Consider the following 25,556-nt stretch of genomic DNA (forward strand, 5'->3'; position numbering starts at 1 on the left):
TGATCCCTTATGTACCGTTTAAGATATGTTGCAGCAGTCCAATCCCTGCCTTGTTTTTAAGGTCTTAGTATTACAAGGAGTTTTTAGCTTGGGTTACGGGGTTAGTGCCTCGCTATTGGTGATGGCAGACTGCAAAGTATCATGCTCCTCAGTCTGGCAACCCTGTGTAAGATATGGGAACCTATTATTTTACTAAATCAACTGAAAAAAGCATTAGAGGGGTGCCTATGTCCAATTCTATTGCCTCTGCTGAAGGACTGTTTGCTCATGATGCATGGTTGAGGTACACAACCAGGGTAATTTATATGAGTGTATAAATTAGGGATCTCTAGCCCAGTGAGATGGGCCGAATAAATTGCTTTTTAACTTTAAACTTTTAAACTTTAATTATCTGGCCAGTAGATGAGACAGCACGTCTTTAATTTATCTGATTGCGTTTTGTCATGTTAACAGATTATCTTGAAATCCATGGGTGCTCTGTGTACTTTTGAGTCCTGTAAATTTGTTCCTCTAAGTGTGAAACCAATATAAAATTAACTCTAGGTGAAAAAGCACTGCTTCTTTGTGAAATGTCATACTTCCTAATAACTGCAAAGGATAAGGGTATTAGTAGATCACTTAATGTTAGCCATCTGAAAACACATTTAAAAACGTCCCACTGCTTCTGTAAAATACAAAAGGCATTGAGAAACAGGAATGAGAAGCAGAAATGAACTAAAGCACATAGGAAGAACCAAAATGCCTAAGTCAGGAAGGAAGCAAAGGTAGTTTGCAGGAGTGTGAACGTGGGATGTTGTCTTCTGCTGTGGCCTAAAGTGAGTGTGAAATTGAAGAGGAAATTGCAAGCCACAGGGCATGTTGAAAATTGACTTTTTATTAAAATGAGATTTGCAGACAAATTGAGAATCTAGGTATGAAGTTAAATGTGGCTAGAAAGGAGTGAAAAAACAGAAGGATGCTTAGCATTTGTAAATTACTTCATACAGTTAATACTACATTAAATTTGATACTGGGCGAAGTGCCTAAATAAAAAAGGTAATGATTTTCCTGATTTGGAGAAGATATTAAAGAATGGATACCATAGTTAAAGATGTGTTATACAATAAAATGCACACTGAGGGAGCAGAGAACACTGCATTGTCTCCCATTATTTGGAAAAATGATTGGAGTAGGTAGCTCATACTTCTGATTAGAAGCATAAAGCTAGATGCTGTTACAGAAAATCCGCTCATGTGTGGCAAGACCTAAATACCTAAAGCGAGTTCTTGTTTTCTTGAATAGTGCTGAGCAGGGAGTATGAAAGGCATCTTCCTGATGTTCTATGGGAGGTCTTGGTGCTTTTAGTCAGACACGTATGTGTATACACTGCTGGAGTTTGAGGCATGTTTTAGAACATGGAGACTGAAGTGGATGGTGCAGTGCAGTCAGGTGAAATCACTGGGTAAGGAATTCTGTCTCAGAATGACCATGTGAAGCTGCTAGAAGCAAAAAGTGAGCAAAAGATAGTAAGGGAGCAGAATTGACTAAACAGGAAGGAGTGGATCAAATGTCTATTATAAAATATTTTTAAAGTAACTAGTGATAATGTAGTCTCGTCTTTCTCTAACCAGGAAATAATTGTTACCATTTACTAAGCATGGTGTGATCACAAACTGAAGGTGCTTATTAAAGTAGCCTTGTGGTCTATTGATTCTTATATTGGCATGTAAGAACTGCTGAAGCTAAGTAGAGTGGATATGAGAAGTACTTGTGGGGGGAAAGTGTAATTATTGATTATATACCCAATACCAGATTCTGTTGGAGACAGTTGTCTTAAAACATTTGTAGAGGAGACTTAATCACTTTGCACCAAAGAAAGAGTTTGAGAAAACAGAACAAGGAAGAAAAGCTGGCAGTACAGCTTTATGTGAGCCGTATATATGCGAGCTTTACCCAATGCAGCAACGAACAGTTTGGTAGACCGAGGCAGTACGTGCAGGTAAACAAAGCATAGAGATGCAGCAGCTCTCCACCCCTAATTTCTAGGCAATTTTGAAATGTCAGATCCGTAGGGTGTTCAAGTAACAGGTAACTGAAGTTGTCCTTTTGTTGTTTTTTTGAAGAGCTTGGAGTGTGCTTTTCATCATGATTTGAAAAGGGCTGTTTCTGCAGCTTTACTTGAATTATACTAATCCACAAGAGAGATTTGCAATAATGGCACCCTGTCAGGAAGGAAAATAGCAGTGCAAGTAATAACATGAGGTGGGTTTGGTGTTTAAATGTAACTGCAAATCTGAAATTTATTTTTCTGAAAATGTGTTCTCAAAAGGGAGTAAAATGCACAAACAAGTAAAATGAGACCAGTAGAAACAGTAGATGGGAAGGAAGAGGACATCCAGTTGAGAAATTGCTTCTTCATTTTTATAATCCAGATTGAAAACAAGGGAAGTAAAAAGAGAAGTATATGTGATGTCAGGAATAAATGAAATAGTGAGTGAATCAGTGACTGCAATTCAGTACCATTCTCCAACAAGAAACGTAATTTAACAGTTTTGTCACCACACAACTGTTTGTTTTAAGGCTGCCTATAAACAAATATTTCTCTGTCCAGCTCTGGCTAGTCTCTTGGTGGTGGTGCTCGAAAGTTCTGTGTGCTTGCTTTTCAAAGTATTAGCATGAATAAAATGCCTCACTGCAGGACCAAGAGGTCAACATTTTTTTTAAGAGAGTAGAGGCAGATGCTAGTCCTAAAGATTTGTCTGTATGTGGAAATGAAATCAAATTGTGCTAAGGTGTAAACTAAAGCATAATAGCTGGTTTTTAGTGACTCCATCTCTGAGCCATCCTATTTTTTTAATGAAGTCCTTCTTTACATTAGATATATAGGAATTAGATGGGGTAGATAGTTCTTTAATATTCCAAACTGTATTCTTAATAGCAAGGTTAAGTTTCTTTACTGCAGTGCATTAATCTTTCTTCACTTCTAGGTCAATCCATTTACTATAAGTTTGTTCAGGAAGCTTGTCCAGATTCTCAGTCCTTTTATTACTGCCCCTCAGAATGCATACAGTTTGCTGATACCTAAGGATATTACATTCATGTCTTCTGGATTCATTTCTTCCCTGGTGCATCTGAAGGTAGTGGGTTTTTTAGTCTAAAAAAAATTAATATCTTCTACTTGCAGATTTTTTTTTTAATTGGTAATTAGGTAGGGATTTTTAAATTAAGAATGATTTAACTCTGCTTCATCTGGGGCACATGTTACTCTGTCTTTAGAGTCGCATTTCACAATTTCTTTGTGCTCTTTTCTGAGGACTTCTGCTCCCTTGCCACCCTCAGGCAGGCACATCTGGGTTCCTCCCTTTCCTGAACTTCCAGATATACCTAGTTTTATGCTCACAGGTTGGGAAATAGTCTTTTCAAGTCTTCAGTCATGCCTAGGGTTTTTTGTTGTTTTACAACTAATCAGGTAGTGGAGATGTTCATGTAGAGATCTCTCTAGGCTGCTGCCTCTGAGAGGAGAAGGTTTGGTAGAGAGTGTTAACCTGATGTGCCTCGGTTAGTTGTTCCTGAAGGCTATTAAAGGCTTGGGGTCATGAGGCTGTAATGACAATTTTCAACAAGTTATTGAGTGAGGAGCAACCTTGCATATTACATGCAGCAGCTCTCTCTATCTCTGCTGTTGTTCTGTCCCAATCTCCCACTGCAATTTATCTCCTTATGAAAAATGCTGCCCTTCATTTATTTACTAGTGATCACTTTTCCTGTAGATGTGACCACTTTTTACTGGGTTTTTTTTGTCTTTAATCTAACAGAAAATGGTGATGTGGCCCAGAATTTTGCTATGAAAAGTTAACATTTTCACTAGCTACTCAGTAAGTGCCCGTTCTTGGGTTTATGTATGCAGGATATTAACTGGTAATTGGATTTGCAGAATAACAGGTCCTATTCGTTAGCTTCAACAATATTCTTAGTTACTGAAAATTTTATTCTTAAATACTGTGAGCAAATTCAAACTATAAATACAAATACATGATAGTGTATATGATAGACCACTATTTTGTTAATCAGGAAACAACCGTAAAACCTAAAAGATGGAAGCATGGTTGGTCAAACTGTGGAACAGGCTTCCTGGAGAGGTGGTCAATGCTCCAAGCCTGTCAGTGTTTGAGACATTTGGACAAGGCTCTTAACAACGTGCTTTAGCTTTTTTTTTTTTTTTTTTTTTTTTGTTCAGCCCTGAATTAGTCAGGCAGTTGGACTAGATGGTCATGGTAGATCCCTTCCTGCTGAAATATTCTACTCTTAGGCTTCCTCTGAAGCAGACTGCAAAATGGTGCTTTTTAGCCATTTATATGGCATTGTGAAGGCATCTGGTAGGGAGATTGTTCTTCAAGTAATTGTATATCTAGTGGAAACAACATGACTTTTAAGTTTTGTTGTAGTGCCATGGTTCTAGAAGCCCTAGAACTAATACATGTAACAGTAATTGGAGGCATTTCATTTAGAATAATTTTAAGAAACTTTTCAAATCCCATTTTATGGCTGACTTTGAAATTGAGACACGTAACCGTGTGAATGTGAAAAATTACACCATACTGAATGAAAAATAGTTAGAATCTCATCTTAATACATTTTGAGAAAATGAGTTTTTCCTGTACTTGGCGTACTGTATCTCTTCCTTGCAGTCTTTACTAATAGCAAGATAAAAGCTGTATTTTTCACAAGGAATATTAAAACTCCAAACAAAGACTGCAGAAATACTGAATTATTCAATCCTTATCTGGTACAAATAGTAGTAAAATGATATATTACAGAAATTCCATCTGCAATTATAGGCTAATGTTTTTAAATAAAGGATTTCACTGGGTTAAGCCTTGGAATATTTTGGAGAAATATGTGCTTTGTTCAGCATACATAAGTGTTACATCCACTTACCTAGGCAGTTATAATCTAACCTCCTTTGGGTTAATGACCACATGCAAAAGCGATGTTACTCCTGCATTTTATGTACTTAAACAGAGCTTGGTTTGCTATTTGCAAAGATAATTGCTGTTATTTGACCTGTAGGAAAATGAGTTTGTCATGTTAAGGGCTCGCAAAATTAGTCACTGACGGGAAGCCTCAGCAAATAGCAAAAGGCTGAATGTGCTAAAGGTAAAAGTGAGTTAGCGTGTTACACTCTCTCCGTTCTTTGAAAGATTGCTTTTCTTTGAGGCAGTCTGAAAAGTTGGAACTGCAGTGATCCAAGCAGTACTTACTCTGCAAATAAAGTGCGAACATCTCTCCACCAGCCCTAGCTTATATTTTGGAAACTGGTAGAGAAATGTGAATGTATATTTTCACACCTTCAGTTCTATACTAGTAGAGACCCAAATTATATCCCACTGGGCTTGACAGTGGGTGATTGATTATTTACCTTAACAGTCAAGATGTGGAAAAAAAAAAATTTAAAAAGCAAAAGGTTAACACAGATGGATTTAGTTGTGATGAATTTTGTTTAACATTTGAAATGTTAACTTCTTAATTATCTAGTAGCCAGTGATGTAACCCTGGATGAGTATAGAGACAGGGTAGTATTTATAATGAAACTGGATTTTAGGAAATAGTTTTAAAAGTACTAGCCACGACGAACTAAATTCTCAGAAAGTTAATGCCAGCGCTGCTGTGGTGTTTTCATCAGCTGGTGCAGTTTGCCAGCAGTGCACATAGCATTTCTCTCCAGGTCCCTTTTCCAAAAAAAGTTCCAGAAAACACAGAACAGTTTGGGGACAGTGGGTAGAGGAGAGGGCAAGAGGGGGTCTACCTCACCAGTGGGAGACAAGGCAGTGGATAAGGGCACGTTAGATTTTTTTGCTTGAGAAAATAATTTTCTTTCCTTGGAAAATAACCATTGCAAAAGAAGATGGAGTTAGGATATGGAAATAGATGGCAGAAAAAGCAGTGCTGATCCTTAGCACTAACCTAGCTTCCTTAGGAGCCTGACTGAAACTAAGAAGTACTGAAAAGGTTAAAATAAATCTAGGACACTTCTTAGGCTTGCGTTGTGTGTTGTCAGACAACTCCAAGTAGGCTTAAGTCTATAGATGAATAAAATCACTTGCTTTGCATAATCATAAATGACACATGTCTTTTAATAAGTCTATTAAAAAGTGAAGTGCAATGTAATTTATGGATTAAACTTTGCCCTTGAATGTTTCTGCAGCTTGTTATAGGGAAGCATGTTGTGCACTCTGGGAAGAAATTTGACCCTGTTATTATATATTCATCTTGTGCAAAGCTGATAACAGTCGTGACTCAGATTTCCTATTGGAGCATCAAAGTTAAAGTTACTCTGTCAGCAAAACAGGTGAGATTTCTCATTGTTGCAGGCAGAGGAAGGCAAGATCAGATGTGTTTTCCTACAGGAGTGTCTAGGTGTAGCTGGTCAGACTAGGTGGCCTTTGTATAGTCTTCAAGGATGGAGAGGAGATAGTCATATATACCAATTTAACCTTAGAACGACAGCATGCCTAAGTTCATTCTGTAGGTGGTGGATTTCTGGTGGAGTTTTAGCCCCTGTGAGTTAAAGCAATCAGAACAGGTATACAGGCAGTGTTAGAAACTGAAGGATAATCTGCTGTAAAGATCTATAGTTCACTTCGTTATGTTTGTCTTTTAAGGACAAAAATACAGTATTACTATCAATCCTTTAATGCTTGTCCACATCTAATCACTGTCAGTCTCTGTGTCTGTAATAGGAAAACCAAGAAATGTAACAGAAATGTGTGATGGTGGGTCCTGGGGGCAGTGTGTCCCCTCTCTGGTGATGGGCTTTCCCCAGCCCTGGGGGTCAGGACTGCCAGGACACTTGCTTGCTAGCCGCGAGCCAAGAAACACAAATTCCTGCAGGAGAGAGAGCTGCCCTTCCCTCTGGCTCTGGGGGCTTCATAAAAACTCCACTGGCAGAGACCCAGGAAGCGTTAGCCAGTATTGCATTTTCTTTATTTTTAACAAATCCTGCCAATCTCCAACCTCTGTCCTTCATTGGCACCGAGATTTCTGAATTTTCAGATACCAGTATCAAACCACTTGTGTGGATTTAATAAATACAGGACACTGACTTGAAATCCAGATGGGGTCAGCAGTTTTTTCATATATCTGATAATTCATGCAGAAGGTATTTTGTTCAAGTCCTACAACATGCAAATAAACAGTATAGCTTTTTTTCTTAGCAAATTTTTTCTCTTTTCAAGGTCTTTGCTTATTGGAAGTGCATACATAATTGATAAGTACTGCTTGTGCTCCACCTTTTGAAGTTGCTCGGTGACAGTGCTGCCAGGTGCTAGTTACATTGCTCTGCCTAACAGCAGGATGACCGTGCGCTTACCTGACACTGTACAACTACTGAGGTCAGCCTAGGTCACTTCTACTGAGTAATAGTTGTCACTGAGCTTGGGGGTGACAAGGGGCAGGGAGATGGGCTAAGCAGGCAGAGAGCACTCGCAGCCCTATCAGCTGTGTATAGGAATTGTCTCTGGCATAATAACTCAAGGCAGACATGCAAAACACCTTTACGTGGCTAAATGCGGAAGGCACACTCAGTTTTGCCCTGCTGGCTTACAGGATTTTATTCTGAGCTTTTAAATTTTTTTTTTTGGTCTTTAATAACTACAAGGTGATGCCTTTTGTCAGTGGCAAATAATTATTCAATTTTCACCAAAAAAAAAAAAAATCTATCTCCTGGTGAGTCACCTCTTTAAAAAAAGTTTCTGCTCATCTTATTGTAGACTTGACTTGTAAGTGCAAGGGGGAAAAAAAAAAAAAAAAGGTGCAGGCAGCTGTGCTCTGTACTAGACATACAAACCAAGATTCATTTGTTCTTTTCCACTCGGTGGCCAAGGATAAAGAGTTTGCAGGGTGTGGGAGACAGACTGAGAGCTCTGGCTCTTTAGTGAGAGTTAAATCCTTTTCATCATAATCTAAGAGGTGCTGAGGAACCTGAAAAGTTACTCTTAAAAAAGGGTGAAGTAAAAATTTGAGATAGCTTTTTTTGGACTCTACAAAGCAGGAGAAACTTAAAATATAAGAATTTACTTTCCTTCAGGTAGAGATAGGGAAGCGTCAGACTTCTTAACTTGCGTCCACAGAAGAATTCTGTCTGAACAACCCTACAGTTATTCCAAGTGCTTTTTAAAGGTTGAAAGATTGTGCTGTACTCACAAAAAGCTGTGAGAAGGCGTCAGTCGGATCTGTACGTGTACCTGAGGGTGTGTTGGGTCAGTGTGTCTTACTGCAGGGCTTAGCAGTGACACGATTTCTCCGTAGCGTGGACATGCCGATCCCTGATTTTAGTGAAGTATTATTTCAGAGCATTTGTTGTTTCTGCAATCAGTTATTCTCCGGTCAACTATCTTTTGACTGAACAGTTTGTGGGAAGACTGTGTGAAAATTTTATGTGCAAGACATGATTAGGCTTAACTTTCTGCAAACCTGGATTTTGTGAAATCCTTTCAACCTGGGCAGGATACCGCTCCAGTTCCAAAGTGGTACAGACACAAGGGTCTGGTCTGTGTGTGCTATTAAAGTTTTTTTTCTGCAACACTTGTTTGAATTCTCTCATTTTTAAATGATCTTGTCCAGGAGTGAGAAATGGGGATGCTCTGTTAGGGCTCGTGGAGGCTGGGGTGTTGCAGGAGCATAGAAACTCAGGGAACAGCGGATGGGAAAGGCAGAGCGTGGTGTAGTACAGGACACGTTTATTGTAGGCCTCCTGCAGATGAGTTGGTGTTTCCTAATGCTTTTGCTAAAAATTCTCTCGTGCTTTAGAATGATATAAAGCTGCTACGATTACTACCTGGTGCTAAAGGTTGCTGTATGCTGCCTACTGCCGTGCTCCGTGGGGAAAAGGCTTTCAGAGCTGCTCTTGTGTCGCACACCAAAATAAAAGCTGTGAATCCCCTAAGTAAACAGAGAGCAATGAGCTTTAAAATGGAGTTTTGATGCTTTAAGAAAATGCAACCCAGCAGAACAAATCCTTATTTCACTAAAGGCTCTGTATTTTAACACAGATAAGCATCTTCTAAAGCCTTGTCCATTTTCTTTGTTTCTTCAGGGTATGTCTCTACAGGTTGCCCAGTATGTTAATGTAACCAGAGCTAATAAATACATGAAGGGTGCCAGTCTGCCCTCTGCATCTGTCCCCGTGCTTTTCTTTGCCCTGTCTGCAGCCTGTCACTTCAAGACTTAAGCTCACCCTCTACCCTTGCAGTGTGCGTGCTGTCTGAGTGAAACGAGTGCCGAGATGTGCGCGTGGTTGGGTGCCTCCTGGAAGGGAGCACCAGGGCTGGGAGCTCCTGTTAAAAAAAAACAGGTTCTGCATGGTTTATTATTCCTTTAGTCGGCATCGGCTTATTATAGCAACGTGTACTTTGAGAAATAAATGTTCAAATGTCATATTATTACCCTATTAGTTTTGTAAATATGGTATTTTACCCTTAATCCTCTAAATCCTGATCTAGAGGCTTTGGTACCTGAGTGGATCAATATATGCACTTAAACAACAGAGTATCTTGAAATAAGAGGCTAAGTCTGTGTGTCCAAGCCAGAATACAGAAAAGCAGCTTTGCCTACGGATACCTAAATTTTGGCCCTAGTGGAAGTGAAGGATAAATAAAAAAAAAATAAACGCTGATTTGGAAAAACCTAAGCAAAGTACATGATTTTTGTATGCTTAATTACATTTTTTCAGCATTATGTGGTGTTACAATGTAATTAGTTTAGGCAGCCAGAGTACAAACTGGAATGCTATAGTGCTGTATGAAAAAACAATTTTAGAATAGTAGGAGTATATTCTTAAGTGATTTGTTTTTTTCTGCTTCCCTATAGATTAAAGCAAAAAATTATGACAAAGTGGAAAAGGTGAGTCCTATCAATATATCTCTATACCCAGAACAAGTATCTTCTGATTAGGCTAAAGCAGATTAAAAAGAACCATAGCTGTTGTTTGAATGCATTATTCAAAAAGATAAGAAGTATCACTAAAGTCAATTTGTTGTTGCTACCAAACTGTGATGAGTGAAGTGCGCAGAGGAATTTCTCTGTTTAAATCTCTCCAATTCCTTTGCATAGCACAGAAGTGTTTTAGTCAAAAGGATGAGTAGTTTAACTTATTCTTTCTTACAAATCTCAATCATAATTACAAAGAGTATTTTAATTGATACTGTATAGCTTTAAAAGTAGAAACCCAATTTCTGTGTCTGGAATCCTGATCACGTCTTCTTGATGTATTAAACAGTTATTTCAGCGATGCCTTATGAAGGTTTTACACATTGATTTATGGAAATGTTACCTTTCCTATGTACGAGAAACCAAGGGGAAGCTACCTAGTTACAAGTAAGTTAAGAGTTGCTCTGAATTACTCTAGTTTTATGGTGAATCTCTTACTGGTTTTTGACTAGGGAGTGGGGAGGAACCTGGGTGACAAATCTGCCGGGGGATCTTCTGGTAGAGTATTGGGGGGGGATAATACATAATCTGCATTTAGGAAACATTTTCTTTAAAGTTTCTTTAATTGAGCTTGCTGGGTAAAATTGCTTCCTTGGTCTGGATCCATACAACAAGGTGAGACAAGAGCTGGGGAGGAGCTGACATATCCATGCCGGTTCCCTGCAGACAAGGTTGATGCTTGAGCCAATCTGAAACACGCTTCCTCCTCAGTCAGGACCTTTTGCTGTTCTCCCCCTTAGTGCCCTGTTTAGAGTCTCCACAAAAATTGATTCCAGCTGAGGTACTACATTTGACTAGCAGGAGTTCAAGAGTAAATAATTCAGTAGTTAAAGTTTCAGAATGCGTAAAAATGCATTAAAAATCAGAGTGTCGCAATTTTGGGGTGTATTGATGTTCATCCCTTTTCAGTTACTGCATTTTATTTGTTTACAACCCTGTGGATTGCGTTTAATGCTTTTTCTTCCTGTTTAAAGTTTAAAAAATATCAGTACATTTCAGCATCTTTAAACTCTGTCTTTCCCAGTCCACCATAATTTCTTTGTATTAGAACTGGCGAGATAACTAATGTATTAACAGAAAAAAAAAACAAACAAACCAAAAACAACCCAACAACTTATTTTTACAAGATTGTTTTGAAATAATTTAAAAAGTATCAGCACCTCCCCTTATCTTTTTATCTAATTCAACTTTCTTCTATTTTTCTTGTTGATATGGTCAAGAACTGGTAAGGTACCGAAAGATGTTTCAGAAAAGAAAACTGAGAGAAAAGTAGGAGAGTGAAAAAGCTGTTTTCACTGAAACTTTACCAATGAAATATTCTGTGAACATTTTAAATTTGGGGAAAATTACTTCGAATCTGGGGGGATAAGAAATCACTTTGGGCAGTTTCCACCGGGGGGGGGGGGCTACTCCTAATTTCCCCAGCCTTTTGGTGTTCATGGAGAATTACAACAAGGTTTGGGGAATTCTGAGGGGGGGAAAAAAGAAGGAACCAGAGGTACATCTGCCAGCTAAGAAAATGTAAAGAGTAGTTGTTTAATATTTTCTCAACTTCACATAGTGTACATGGATTTCTACTTAATTAAGGGGGAGGTGGGGCACAGGAACCATTAGTATGCTAGACTGCCATCAGCAGATTTAAATAATTTTCTTAAACAGAAAACCTAAATGCAGAATTTAAAGCTATCTGAAGGCCAGTTGTTACTCTCAGCTGTTGAATGACCCTTTTCGTACTTCAATGTTTGGTTAAAATTTGCTGCACAAAAGAATATCTTAAATAAAGAATTTTTTAAATACTAAACACTTGCTCTATGGTCTTTGTGGTTTGTTTTTTTCCTCAGAGAAAAAATGGCTCAGGCATATGATTTTGCTCTGGATAAGATTGGCATGGAAATCATGTCATACCAGGTATGTTTTTTTTTTTAATCAAAGCACGTTTTATTTCTAACTTTATAACAAGTACAACTAAACATTGGTTTCATTATATGTAATATTTTTTTCTCACATAGATCTGGGTGGATTACATCAATTTTTTGAAAGGCGTGTAAGTATCTCAAAAGAATTTTTTTTAAGCTCAGTTAATGTGATGTTGATGTTCATACCAGTTATAACCTGTAATAGCTGACATTAATCTCTCTCCCCACTATTTAGAGAAGCAGTAGGATCTTATGCAGAAAACCAGAGGATAACAGCTGTCCGTAGGGTTTACCAGCGTGGTTGCGTGAATCCAATGATAAACATAGAGCAGCTCTGGAGAGATTATAACAAATACGAAGAGGTAATCAAGAACATGAAATTTGTGACATTAAAAAAGAAATAATAATAGTATAATCAAGTATGGTGCCTAAACTGTATCCACTAAATAATTATGTATAAAAGACATGACCAGCAGTATAAACATATTTTGTGTGTGGTATGTACCAAGACCCGGGGCAAAACTCTACCTGAGTGAGTTTTTAAATTTATTGTAAAGACTTTTTATAGGATACATCTAACTGTCCCATTTCCCAGCTGGCCCAGTGGAATTGCTAGTGAATGAGAAATCACTGTCGTCAGTGATGGAGAACATTTAATGGAAGCTAGAGCAGACCAGCTGGCAATGAGGGCTTGCTTCCCCAAGGAGGCACTCCCCTCCTTTCAGTTATAGTTGAACAGGGTGAAATGGCATTCAGCTACGATGGTTTGGACTTCCTTCACAGTGTAAGTTATACGGTCTCAAGTACATATAAAACGCTCCTCACCATCCTTCACCTGAAGCCATTACAGCATCAATTCAGGTGAGTTTGCTACCACACTGTCTTCAGCAAGCGTGACCTCAACTCATTGTCCTTGCAGGCTAATTTGTAGCTGCACCTTTATGGTGCATTTGTAAACACACTTAGTAACAGCTTGTTAACCTACCCCAGTCAGCAGAGGTGAGGGTGCAGAGCTGAGGGCGGGCGCCCTTGTGCTCAGCACTCTCAAGCAGGGATGTTCATCCAGTGCTCTCCCTTAGCTTGCCTCTTGCACCCAGGGCTGCAGGTGCTATGGGTCAGCTGTGCACTGAGCCAGAAAGAAGGGACAATTTCTCTTTCCTTGCTCTAATTATGCAAGTCGTAGGCTTGGTAACTTTTTAACATTAATAGGGCCACTGTGCTTAGCCAGTGGGAGTACCTCCAGGCATCTGCAGCCACGAGCATGTACTGTAACAGCTGATGGCCCTGCCGGTGCCCGGGGATGCCACAGGTAGCCTGCTGACCACCAGGGAAGGTGCCCAGCAACACGCCTTCTGCATAGAAAATCCCCACTACAACTTCCCTGTAAACCTCCTCTTCTCAGTCACCAGTCACCACGTAACAAACGAAGGCTCTCACTGCTGGTTCCTACTACTTCCATTATACGTAGGGAGACTTGTCAAAATGATAGCTGAAACCTGTCCTACATTTGTTCTGTACCTTTGGGTTGAGGCAGCTCTGGCTGACCCCTGCAACACACACCAGTACCCTGCGCTGTTCAGAGCTGCTGGGAGCCGAGGGCCAGGGCCCTGCTCGGGCACAGGTTTCTGCACGTCCTGCTCTGGCTAGGCTGGCCCGAGGGAAGGGGCTGCTGCTTACAGATGTCCTGGCACAGAGAAGGAAATGCTCCTCACCAGAAGGGCTCTTTGAGAGGGAACTGATTCCCCTCAACAGTAGTCCAGCAACACCGAGATCAGTACAAAAGTGTGGGTCTCAGAACGAAAGGTCACTGGCTATTTGCTGCAGTTAAACACTCTCAAGCTTCCCTTTAGCTCAGTTGGTAGCCACAGGGTAGCAATGTCAACCTGTCAGTCACCAGTGTCTTTAATTAAACGAATGGTCAAACGTGGTAACACCCCTAGTGGGACAGAGAAGTGACAATCTTTGGCTCACAAAGCCACACAGCTGCACCTCACAAAGCCAGGCACGCATCCCGGGGGAAGATTGCTGCGTCCCCAGCCCGGTCCTGGGTTAAACTGGGCACTGCTGGTGTGTACACTACCTGGCCCAGACAGTGCTCCCAGGCAGCACCCTGCACCAGTCCAGACGGGACCTTTGCTTCTGTAGTGAGCCCGTACCCAGCTCAGTTGCCTGTTTGGAATAGGACTGAAAGCTCTGCCCACCTTACTCAGAGTCCTTGCAGGCAAAATCCACGCAGACACAGGTGTGAACAAAAGGGTGGTTGGTTATCCTGCCGTAAGGGTGCCTCTTTGAGATTTTGTTCGTGCCTGGGACCCCGTGACCAGGCCCGTGTTGCTGATGCTGAGGTGTGGGCTGTGCCCCAGCTCTCCTGCTGCCCTTGCTCAGCAGCACGACAGGGCCCTCTGCACGTGTGTGCAGGCCCGGAGGGATGTTATTCTGCAGTGACAGGCCTCAAGTGGCTCTCAGCTGACAAAGGAACACATGTGGCAGGGTGTATGTTGAATGTAATCTCTTAAAAGCTGTCAGTTACTTCAAGAACAGAGGAGAAGGCAGAGCTTTGAGCTTGGGGGTCAATCTCTGTTACTGCTTGTCCAGGAAAAGTGAATTGCTCAAATGCTGTCTCAGCCTTCACCTGGTGAACAGGACGAGCAGCAAGGCAGGGAGCTGTGTCTCTGACTAGGCACTGACCCCAGTTTAGAAGGAAAAATGTAAATCACAACTACATTCTGTCCACTTTCTCCCCCAGCAGGTTTATGTAAAGCCCGTTGTTCTTGCCCATGCATTTATTAGGAGAAATGCAGTACCTTTCGAGATCAGTATTTTATGATAACCATCCTTGTTGCTCACTTTGGCGTCCCCTTTCAAGCTCTTCTCTGTATGGAATGAGATTTGGTATTTCCAAAGTGAAATTGCACATTCCCAATTCTTTTTTTCACCCTTGTCCAGGGCATCAATATTCACTTAGCTAAGAAGATGATTGAAGACAGGAGTAGAGATTATATGAACGCACGGCGTGTAGCAAAGGTACAACCTTCTGTTGACTTTTCTTTGTTCTATTAAATTCTGCAAACTAGCATTAAACTTGGTTCTTATTTTCAAAGAAAAGTGTGCATTAAACTAATAAGTTCGGTATGTTAAAATACTTGTTTTAGAAAGCATAACCTAAAATTAGTTTTTAATGTGTTTTAAATGTGCTGTTCAAAACCTTGCTTCCCTTTCAGGAATACGAGACAGTGATGAAAGGTCTGGACCGCAACGCTCCCTCTGTCCCCCCACAAAACACCCCCCAAGAGGCTCAGCAGGTAGACATGTGGAAGAAATACATCCAGTGGGAAAAGAGCAATCCTCTGCGTACAGAAGATCAAACTCTCATAACAAAAAGAGGTAATTAGCTATTGCGCTGGGACATGTAGAATTGTATTTCTTAGCTCTATTAATGACCTCCAGCGTAAGTAATGATGTGATTTAGAGTTCAGGGATTGTGCTGGAGCGGAATTTGATTGAGTTTCTTGAATCGTGTGGGTGTGTGTTGTGTTTTTTTTTTTAAACTATTCTTTAGTTTTTGCTCATGCCAAGCTGAAAGTAATACATGGATTTTGGGGGGCAGTGCTGTAGTTGTGTGCCACTGAATGTTCACTGGGGGTCAGGAAGCTGTGGATCACAGCCTGGTTTTATGGCTGAAGCTCTTGAATGAGTTCTGCGGCTTCCCCTGGAGGAGGCAGGTTTTAGCTGCTGGTTATGATTCATCAAGTTCCTGGCAATATAAAAGAACGGCAGTTGTGATCATTGTATTCAAAGCCAATTAGTGTTAATATTGTCTGATGTATTTGCTGGATTTTGTATTTCATTCTTCCATTGTGCAAGATGGTACCATTGCTACAATCACATACACAAAGTATTTCTTACTTTTTTTCCCCCGCAGTTATGTTTGCCTATGAGCAATGCCTTTTGGTTCTGGGACATCACCCAGATATCTGGTATGAAGCTGCACAGTATCTTGAGCAATCCAGTAAACTGCTAGCTGAGAAAGGGGTAAGCAGATTGCCATTAGCTTGCTTTCATTTCATTGTTTTAACATGATGTACTGTTAATTTTTCCTCAAATAATTAAGAACCATGGAGGGGAATATGAAAAATTTTAGCACCATAAGTTGTGTCATGTCCAGAATTTTAAAATCGGGACTATTTTAAGAAATAAAAATATTTGCATTTGAGGTAAGAATTATAAAAAAACCATTTCAGTGTTGGCCAGTTTTAGGTTGGGGGTGGTGGTGGTGGTGTTTTGTCCTGGTTTTGTGATTCCTTGAGGACTGGGGAAATCATTATCTTTTCACTGGGGCGCTGCATGGAAGTTCACTGGGACTTCTCACACACAAAAGATATTCCCTAGATGGGCCTTCCTTGTCAATAGATGCTGAACAATTATATTGTCATACTTATTTTATAACAGGACATGAACAATGCTAAACTTTTCAGTGATGAGGCTGCTAATATTTATGAAAGAGCGATCAGCACTTTATTAAAGAAGAATATGCTTCTTTATTTTGCATATGCAGATTATGAAGAGGTGAGCAAAAATAGTGATATACTGATGTTAAAATGCAAAGGCGTCTCTTGTCAACAATGTCATTTATTTGAAACATACTGAATACACAAAATTCTATAGAATTGATTTACTGATTCTTCTAGCCTTAACCTCATTCAGTGTTCCTGAGCTAATATAATAGAGAGGAAAGTCCTATAGTATGAATTACAAATGTTTTGTCTTTCCACATAAATATTGGCTATATTTTTCAAATTACTGTGAAATTGAAAGGCTGATAGATTGGATAGATTGACATTTACTGGAGCATCAGCTTCTTCACTTTTAAAATGGGAACAAAGAACACCTTTGCTATCTGATTTCTTGGGGGTTTAATGTTTGTGTTTGCGTGGCTGTGACAGAAGATGGGAGGCACCCTGTACTGCAGCTTTCTTGAGAAATCTCTTCACCCAAGCTACCACTTTACTGCACTCCATAACGAATAATGCCCCAGCAAGGGTTGGTTTTGCACATGAACCATCAGGAATAAGGCCAGTGATCAGATGAAGACTATGGAGTCCTCTGCGGGATGTACTTTGCCCACTTACCACAACATGGAAGAGTCTTTGCAGGAAGATCCTGAGGATAACAGAAAAAAACAAACAAACAAACCAACCCCCTTTGCCCTTAAAAGAAAAATCCTGCCTTGGCTTTCAGTGCAGCCTCTTGCATCCTAAGCATACCAGATATCTAGAGGTTTTTAAGGATGTACAATACAACTTGGAGGGCTGCAGCTGGTGGTGAACAGAATGAAGTGTGTAGGTTAGAGAGTCAAGAAGGTGGTTTTCCTTGCTGTCTGCACATTCCTTTTAGACAGAGGTAAAGGAAACAGTCTTCTTATCCCAAACACCTACAGTGGCGCTTGCACTGCAGTATTACCGAATTAGAAAAAGACTTCAGAGACTCTTGAAAAGCATGGAAGTAAGCACTAGTGAGAAATTAATGTGGGAAGTAAAGAAATGACTGCACAAGACAGAAAATGCATCTGAGTAAAAGGGACTGGCATACCTAGTGTTCAACTAGGGGAAAAGAGGAAACGGAAAAATTTTAGCTTTTTCTTCAGATTGATTTTTGCATTCTCGTGGGTCATTTGTAACCATATTACTAAGCAGTCTGCATTTCCTTCTTATTTACTTAGAGTCGAATGAAGTATGAGAAAGTACACAGCATATATAACCGACTCCTGGCCATTGAAGACATTGATCCCACTCTGGTAAGATGATCCTTAGTATTGAGTTTTTCCCCATTTGCATGGACAGTCACCTGAGTGCATGCAAAGAATGGCAAAGTACTTAGAGGAGTTCATTGGGTCACAAGGATGATGGAGCAGGCGAAGTACTGAGATGACAATTAGATTAAAATTTCAGCAAGGTTGGTAATTGCAGCCTTTAATCCACTTAGATACACTAAGTCGTGCACTTTTCTCCTGTCTCTTTTGGAGAATCTCTTAAAACAAGCAATGAAGATATAAGATATAAAAAATTTCATGATGCAGCTCGTAAGAATTTGTGTATGTTTTGTTGGTTCCACTAAAATTTCACTTTGCCTCCCCTTAACTGGTTAAAAGCACATTGCCTTTGCTTATTGCTCTCCCTACATCTAAATGCACCATGCTGCGTACGTGTAGTTTGCAAATAAATTTGTAATTCACCATATCATTATCAAAGAGTATTGCTGCACATCTGCTTAAGTTATATAGTAAACAAGGTCGTCTCTAGCGCCAGCTGTGCTAGTGCTGAACAAATGGTGTGAGACAGGAACCTGCCCTCAAAAAGTTTTGGTTTATAAATAGACCCAACAAAGCATGAGAAGGAAAAAGAAGGGCTTAGGTCTAAAATTAAACAACAGGTCAGTGTCAGAGGAAAGGTATCCATTTACTGACGTGTTCTACACATTAAACACAGATCATAATGCTTCCTAAATACGTATTTTCTGAGGAACCATGTACCAGTCACTCCTATTGGAGGAATGCTGTTCTTTGTGATCTAATTGAGAGTGGAGGAAAGTTAAATCCCAAACACGAATTTGCCACCGAACTAAATAGCGCATTCGTTATTTCCTTGATCAGCAGAAATATTTGCAGACAGGATGATTTGTATCTTGGATTGTATAATGTACAGGGGATCATCGTTTCAGGGGATCACTCTTAGGTATATTCCATTGTTTTTAAAAAAGTATATTAAAAGCTATGACTTGGTATTTATAGCAAAACACAGAGGCACAGCACAGTGTTGTTTCTGTTATGCATTATTAGCTGTATTTTGTCAGTAGAGATTATTTCAAATATAGCGAAAAAGACTTTACTACATTCTAGTATTTTTTTGTTAGCACTGGTACAATATAAATATTAATATGCACCTTAGGTTTATATCCAATATATGAAATTTGCAAGGCGAGCAGAAGGCATAAAATCTGGAAGAATGATATTTAAGAAAGCGAGAGAGGATGCCCGGACCCGCCATCACGTCTATGTTACAGCAGCTTTAATGGAGTATTATTGTAGTAAGGTAATTGCAGATGCTCAATTTGATATTCAAGTAGTGTCAGGAGGGTGTGTAGCTCACTGAAGGTAATAACTTTTTTTTTTTTTTTTAATGTTTGCAGGATAAATCTGTGGCCTTTAAGATTTTTGAGCTAGGGCTGAAAAAATATGGGGACATTCCAGAATATGTACTGGCATATATCGACTACCTTTCTCACCTTAATGGTAAGCTCTAAGCTTTGAGAGGTCTAATGAAGCACTCATTAACCTGAATCTAAACTCACTTCTCTGTGAGTTTAGGTTCAGGTCAAGTTCCTTGTATTTTAGTTCTAATTCTTCTTGAAGAGCAATGAAACCTCTCCATGAAACTCAGCAATTAATTTGAAAACAAAACTTGCTGGTCTGTCCTTACTGAAGTTCCAGAAGTACAGTAACAGTAGATCTTGATCCTTCTGAATGGAGGAGAGCGAACTTTCAAAATTGTAACTCGCTTGCATTGCAGCAGCTTTACAGCATCTGTTGTGAAAAGTGGGAAGTACACTGGGAGATCTAAATCTATAGGAGGTGAAATCAGCATGAGAGGAGTGATAGATCAGTTGTTCCCTTCTAGAATTATTCTAAACTCATTCTCCCCGGGTGGATGAGATGAGTGAGATATAAAAGCAGGATTGTGAATATTTGCCAGTTTGTGATGCAAAGGGCAGGGCCGGGCAGGTGCCAGCCCTGGGGGACAGGGCCCCGGGGAGCCCCCGGCAGGAGGTGCTGGTGGGGTGGCCGGGGCAGGTCTCCCAGGAGCGGGAGAGAATGTCTGAAAAGACACCTGAGCTGCTGTGGGGAGCAGGGGCTGGGACCTTGTGTGGAACCGCCCGGGTCCGTGTTTCACGGGAGGTAGAGGAGAGGTTCAGCCCAGCTCTTCCTCTGCGCAGTCCTGCCTGCCAGCTACTCATTAGATTTCTTCAGGTATTTCCTCACACCTTCAGTACCCTAGCTTAGTATTTGTAGCGTAACGACACAGAAGTGTAACACAATCTGGTTTTTATTAGGAAGTCCTAGCTCGGTTTTGTGAGGCAGCCTCCACGCCGCTGTGCTGCTGGATCTGCTGAACCTCCCATGGCCTTCTGTAGCCACCAGGCACATGAATTTCTCCTGTCAGGCTACAATACCTTTCTTATTTTTTTTCCCCAGGCTCTGAAAGTTTGAGTAAGATTTAGAGCTTTTTTTCTCCTGTGAGCTGTAAACAGATTTTTTTTCAAGTTAAAGTATATTTAATTTTGCAAGAAATTATTTTAGGTCCACGTGAATATTTGTAATGCCTTTCTGTAGATTGCCATCGGGAAAAAAAATCTTAAAACTTGCCAGGGTATTGCTCTGTCTTAGCAACCCAGCAGACTTTACTAAACCCAAGAAAATTGATCTCTGAACGTCTGTAAATGTAAGATACAGTAAAATACACAGCGAGAGAGGCAGGGCAGAAACTAGCAGCTTTAAGAACAAACCCACCAACCACTCCATTCCCCCAGCTGGCAATGTACAAAGCCTGAGTGCTCACTGGGAACCAGGTCTAATAATTTGGGGAGGACTTCTGATGAATATACAAGTGTATTAATATTGCCTTAATTTAAAAGGGAAGTCATGAATTGAAAGGCCAAATTTGAAATTACCAACATAATCCATTGTGATAATTAAAGAAAACAGAAGAAAGCAGCGATCCTGAAGAGATGCCAAGCGATAGCTGTGCTGTTGTGAAAGAACCTGTATTCGGATTGGTTTGTTGCCATCAACGAAATTAGACTTTCAAATAACAAATTCACAGTAGAATTTAACATTGGTAACGTTTTAGGTAGGCATTCGGTTTTTCTACTTATTGAAATTCAACTACAGGTTTTGGAATGTCAGCCTTGTATTTAATTCAATGTACACATTTCTTTGAATGGACATGATTTTAAATTGTTTTTAATATATTTTACTCAGTGTGATTTTTTTTTTCTTTTTTCTTTCTATTTTTAAAGAGGACAATAATACAAGAGTTTTGTTTGAACGTGTTTTAACTTCAGGGAGCCTTCCACCTGAGAAATCTGGGTACGTCTGCAAAAGCAGTTTCACTACACTAAAAAAGACACATTAACCCCTTTCAACTACAAACATCCCAGAGAAATTAGAAAAACGAACAGCAGGACAAAACTAGGTACAGATGTTCCTTCCCTACTTCATGCTGTCTAAAATAGCAACTGTGACAGATTTGTGAAAGTCTCTATCCCACTTGCAGTGACGTTCATTAATTTATTGACTTTAGAACCTCACTGACGCAGGATTGTTGGGGACAGAGCAGAGAATCCTCCTGTGCAGTGAGGATTCCACGGACTGAGCAGCTGGTGTAGCTAATGCCGTGTATCTCTCACCAGATAGATGCGTTAGGTGGGGAGAGGGAGCTGAGCACATCTATCAGGAGCATTATGTTAGAGAAAGGGAGGAGAATGCTGGACAACTCCCAACCAACTGAAAATAAAATAGGGAAAGAACCAGGAAAAATTTGGATTAACCACTCAGTCACATTTTCATTATTACTCTTTATTTCTCTGAAAAAATGCTTACCAAACCCTCTGCAGTCCAAGTGTTCACCATTATTATTATTCTGGTAGACACAGACATCAGAACCAAGAAATTAAACAACGTGCTGGTGTGCACATTCATTCTGCACCGTTGTTCTGATCTTTCATGAGGAATATTTTAATGTCCATTTTAAAAGTGAGAAAACCCAAGAATTTAAAAGCTGAATTTTGTTAAAAGGTGAACTCCAAAGCAAAAATTAAAGTTGAGTCCAGAAATATGGTCAGATGCTGCTTACGTTATATATTCCACCGAGAAATGAGCAGTAACTCTCTATATTGTGGGCTGTGTAACATTCTGAAGTGCTGCAGTCATAGGGTATTGCTCTTGCCTGCTAGAGTCTGCTGGTCTGTGGACGTGAACTAAATAATATCCTGTGTTAAAAAGTCCTTCAGATATCAGGATCAGAGTGAAATTCTGTGTAGCGGGATGAGTAAAGTCTATTTGTGCACCTTACATTGATGATAAAAGCTTACCTCAAATGCTGAAGTCATTTACACCAGCGATCCTTTCCTTTCCATAACAAAGTCCTTTGCAGCCCGCTAGACTGAAAGCTTTTACAGAAATACATCAGGCATGAGGAAGGTAATGCATGTTATAGATGCATCTGACGTAAATAATGGAAATGGTCACGTGTTCCCAGATCACCTCCTTTGAATCTCTCCTCTAGTGTGTTTTTTAATTAGGTTGTGTTCAGTAATTCTTTCTCCTTCAGCAGCTGTCTATTTATCTGTTCTTTTATAGGGAAATCTGGGCTCGGTTTTTAGCTTTTGAAAGCAACATCGGTGATCTGGCTAGTATTCTGAAAGTCGAAAAACGGCGGTTTACAGCATTCAAGGAAGAATATGAGGGTAAAGAAACAGCTCTGCTGGTAGACAGGTACAAGTTCATGGATTTGTACCCTTGCTCTGCGAGCGAACTGAAGGCCCTTGGTTACAAGGTAGGTGGGTAAGAACGCTTGTATTGTTACTCTTTTCAGTCCTAGCAAGCTGAAGCAATTCCTTATTTAGGTCTTGCCTTACACTTTTTTTTCCCCTCGATAGAAAAGCAGGTAAAACAGGTCCTGGTATGCCTCCTCCTTGCTGTCTAACAAAGTGCCAGGCACTGTGGGCCAAGGGCAGAAGGGAGCAAGGGCCATGGGTGTAACAGGTGGAACTTCCTGTGGCCCCATTTACAGTGGATAGGGCAGCGTGGTAATGCCCCCACCACTCAGCTGCAGGCCTCTGCTTCAGACTTAAACCCGAGCTCCTCCAACACCTGAAATCCTTTCGGAAGTTTGCAGAGTGAGGTCATCTGTATGAACCATGGCTGGCTGCCCTCCCGCGGCAGCTGGCAAAACCCAGCTCTCTGCAGTGAGAACCGTAACAGGCACGGTGCCGCCCCAGTGACTGCTGCAGATACCTGAGGAGAATTATCCATCGAGCTCGGTGGCTGCCTGCTTTTCTTCACTCAGTTATGGCTCAAGTCCTTTGCTGCTGCTGCTACTCAGAATTTAAAGTCTAGGCCAAACACCTGTATCTAGTGGTCTCCCATCTTGTTTCTGACCAGATATATAACTACTCTTCTAGTCATGTGGAAGGCCGTAACAGTTAGGAAAAACATTAGAATATAATGTTGATTTTTTTTTTTTTTTTTTTTTTTTTTTTTTTAAAAGCATGATATAAAATAGGCTGCCAAAGAAGCAGAAACAGCTCTGCTGGAGGAACTGCTCTTTTCCATTCACATGAACAGGAAGAGAGCCTTCATGTCTCAAAAATAGTTCCTCAGCTTCCATTTATTTCTTCCACAGAAAAGGAATTTTTGAAAAATACAGACGTCATCAAAGTTAGCAAAGCAGCTGAATTGTTGGTCTTCACACAGTTGTAAAGTAATCTGATCAATGGAAATGGGAGTCACTTTGAGCCTGAATAACACAATTGGGACAAAGTTATTTTGAAGTTAGGGGTGTGCTTTCAGGAGAGCACATCTTGACAAACGCATGCGAGGTGGTGTGGACCTACCCGGGGCTGATTTCTGTTGCTTGCAACATGCCAGAATATAAAATGCTATTTGAACAGACGCTTTGCAGGCCCGCTGACTGCCTTATGCTTTGTTTCTTTTCCAGCTAAAGCAATGTAGGGAATGAAATGAGGGAGAAATGATAGTTGTGAAGGCCTAGTGCTCTGCACCTGTTCGCCTAAATCTTTTTAACCTAAGAAAAGTAACCTCTCCAAAATGACAGATACGGTCCCATCCGGTAACAAAAACAAGTGTTTGCACTCCCAGCTGGGTCACCATAGGACTAAATGGTTGATGAAAACATGCGAGTTTTGCCCAGATGGTCTTGTGAGAGGACATCTGAAATTGTAATGATGACGAAGGGGGTGTAAGCGGCTGGTCTGGAGTTGTTTTGTTCTGTCATTTAAGCAACGCTCAGAGCTCTCCCCCTGCCTTTCGCAGGACGTCTCCCGTGCCAAGCTGGCAGCCATAATTCCCGACCCGGTGGTCGCTCCTTCCATCGTGCCTGTTCTCAAGGATGAAGTAGACAGAAAACCCGAATACCCAAAACCGGACACTCAGCAAATGATTCCATTTCAGCCAAGACACTTGGCACGTAAGTCAGATGTTCAGTTGGAAGTGGTTGTGTTTCGCCTGGTGGCAAGTTATGAATTTGTGTGTTTAGCAAACCTAATCACTGAGATGTTCCTTGCCTTCAGTCATCTAAACATGTACTTACATTTTAAGCTGTTATTTAATTGAATTGCTAAAGGCATATATATATTTTACCTAATATTAAGGTCACATGGAAATAAGTACAAGTAGTTTGGGGTCTGGTCAATGGTAATTGGTATACACACTGCTCATGGACTTCAGATCACCGACTAAACAATATGTAATTAGTAGAGGCAAAAGTGAGAGGGTAGTAATTATTTGTGTTAAATAACGATGCTGCAAAAGCAATTCAAGTCTAGCTGTCCTGCTCTGGCTTCACAGAGTTTTTCTTCCTGCAGCTCCAGGTTTACATCCTGTCCCAGGTGGTGTATTTCCTGTTCCACCAGCAGCTGTAGTTCTCATGAAGCTCCTGCCACCTCCTGTTTGTTTTCAGGTTTGTTTTAATGAATTCTGAATTCTTTAAAAAAGTTGCAGAAGAGATTCTGTTTTGACAGAACCTTGGAGTGTATCATTCTATTGAAAATAACCTTTAAACTTTTTTTTTTGGTAACAAATCAGGGTCCCTTTGTTCAAGTGGATGAGCTCATGGAGATATTCAGAAGATGCAAACTGCCAGACAGTAAGTTACTTGTTTGCTCTGGAGTCTGTGATGGCGCTGCCTGTGGTTTTGTTTTACATATGGATATTGCTGTCTAAAAGCCAGACCTTGCTTACAGATGAATAATTAATATTTAAGAGTACAGTGCTGAATTGGCTACATTTGTAGGTTGGAGTCTCTATAGAGATGTTTGTACGTTTAACTGGGGGGAGATCCACAAGTCAAAAAGAAGCTGAAAATCATCAGCTGCTACTTGAATGATATTTTGGTGATAACCATTAAAAGAAAGAAATTAAAGATTTTCAGAATAGGCTTTAAAAGCAGCAAGGCATTCTTTCTAGCAGCACTGTAACACTAAATGACACGTGGCGGTGCTTGTGAAGAATTCAAGAGCAGTGTTTTCTGAGCTCCTGCAAAGGAGGGAGAGTTCTGAACTATAAAACTAGGGCAGATCCATACTCCAGGCTTCACGTAAAGTATGGCAGATGATAATATGCTCCTTTTCACCCCCTCTGTTCATTTAAGGAGCAAACGATCAGAGAGAAAGCAACCTAGGATTTAATTTCTTTGGGTGAAAACATCTATTTAAATTATACATGGCATTTTTGAAGCTTTCTCTGTTGATAAGCAGAGACTAACTTGCTATGCATACTTTCTGATGAATCATGAACTAATTCTAGTTTCCCCAGTAGGCTTTCCTGTTTTATTAAGCTTGCAAATGACCTCAATACTTGTCTCAAGGGAGGTCTCAAGC

General features: G+C 40.3%; 1 protein-coding gene across 1 annotated transcript in view; it reads left to right on the forward strand.

The window, feature by feature from the left end:
- CSTF3 (cleavage stimulation factor subunit 3) overlaps window positions 1–25,556 on the forward strand; it is a 52,549-nt gene that overhangs the window by 24,770 nt on the left and 2,223 nt on the right. The window contains exons 4-20 of the mRNA XM_026850679.1: window positions 9,847–9,879; window positions 10,256–10,353; window positions 11,808–11,874; window positions 11,976–12,010; window positions 12,118–12,244; window positions 14,829–14,906; window positions 15,104–15,266; window positions 15,805–15,914; window positions 16,332–16,448; window positions 17,602–17,676; window positions 18,827–18,970; window positions 19,068–19,170; window positions 20,955–21,024; window positions 22,297–22,492; window positions 23,992–24,145; window positions 24,543–24,637; window positions 24,763–24,823. Of these exons, the coding sequence (XP_026706480.1) occupies window positions 9,847–9,879; window positions 10,256–10,353; window positions 11,808–11,874; window positions 11,976–12,010; window positions 12,118–12,244; window positions 14,829–14,906; window positions 15,104–15,266; window positions 15,805–15,914; window positions 16,332–16,448; window positions 17,602–17,676; window positions 18,827–18,970; window positions 19,068–19,170; window positions 20,955–21,024; window positions 22,297–22,492; window positions 23,992–24,145; window positions 24,543–24,637; window positions 24,763–24,823 (1,726 nt within the window). The remainder of the gene's footprint in view (window positions 1–9,846; window positions 9,880–10,255; window positions 10,354–11,807; window positions 11,875–11,975; window positions 12,011–12,117; window positions 12,245–14,828; window positions 14,907–15,103; window positions 15,267–15,804; window positions 15,915–16,331; window positions 16,449–17,601; window positions 17,677–18,826; window positions 18,971–19,067; window positions 19,171–20,954; window positions 21,025–22,296; window positions 22,493–23,991; window positions 24,146–24,542; window positions 24,638–24,762; window positions 24,824–25,556) is intronic.

This window comes from Athene cunicularia (genome assembly GCF_003259725.1).
Source record: "Athene cunicularia isolate RWA chromosome 5 unlocalized genomic scaffold, athCun1 chr5_part3, whole genome shotgun sequence".
NCBI classification, from domain to species: Eukaryota; Metazoa; Chordata; class Aves; order Strigiformes; family Strigidae; genus Athene; species Athene cunicularia.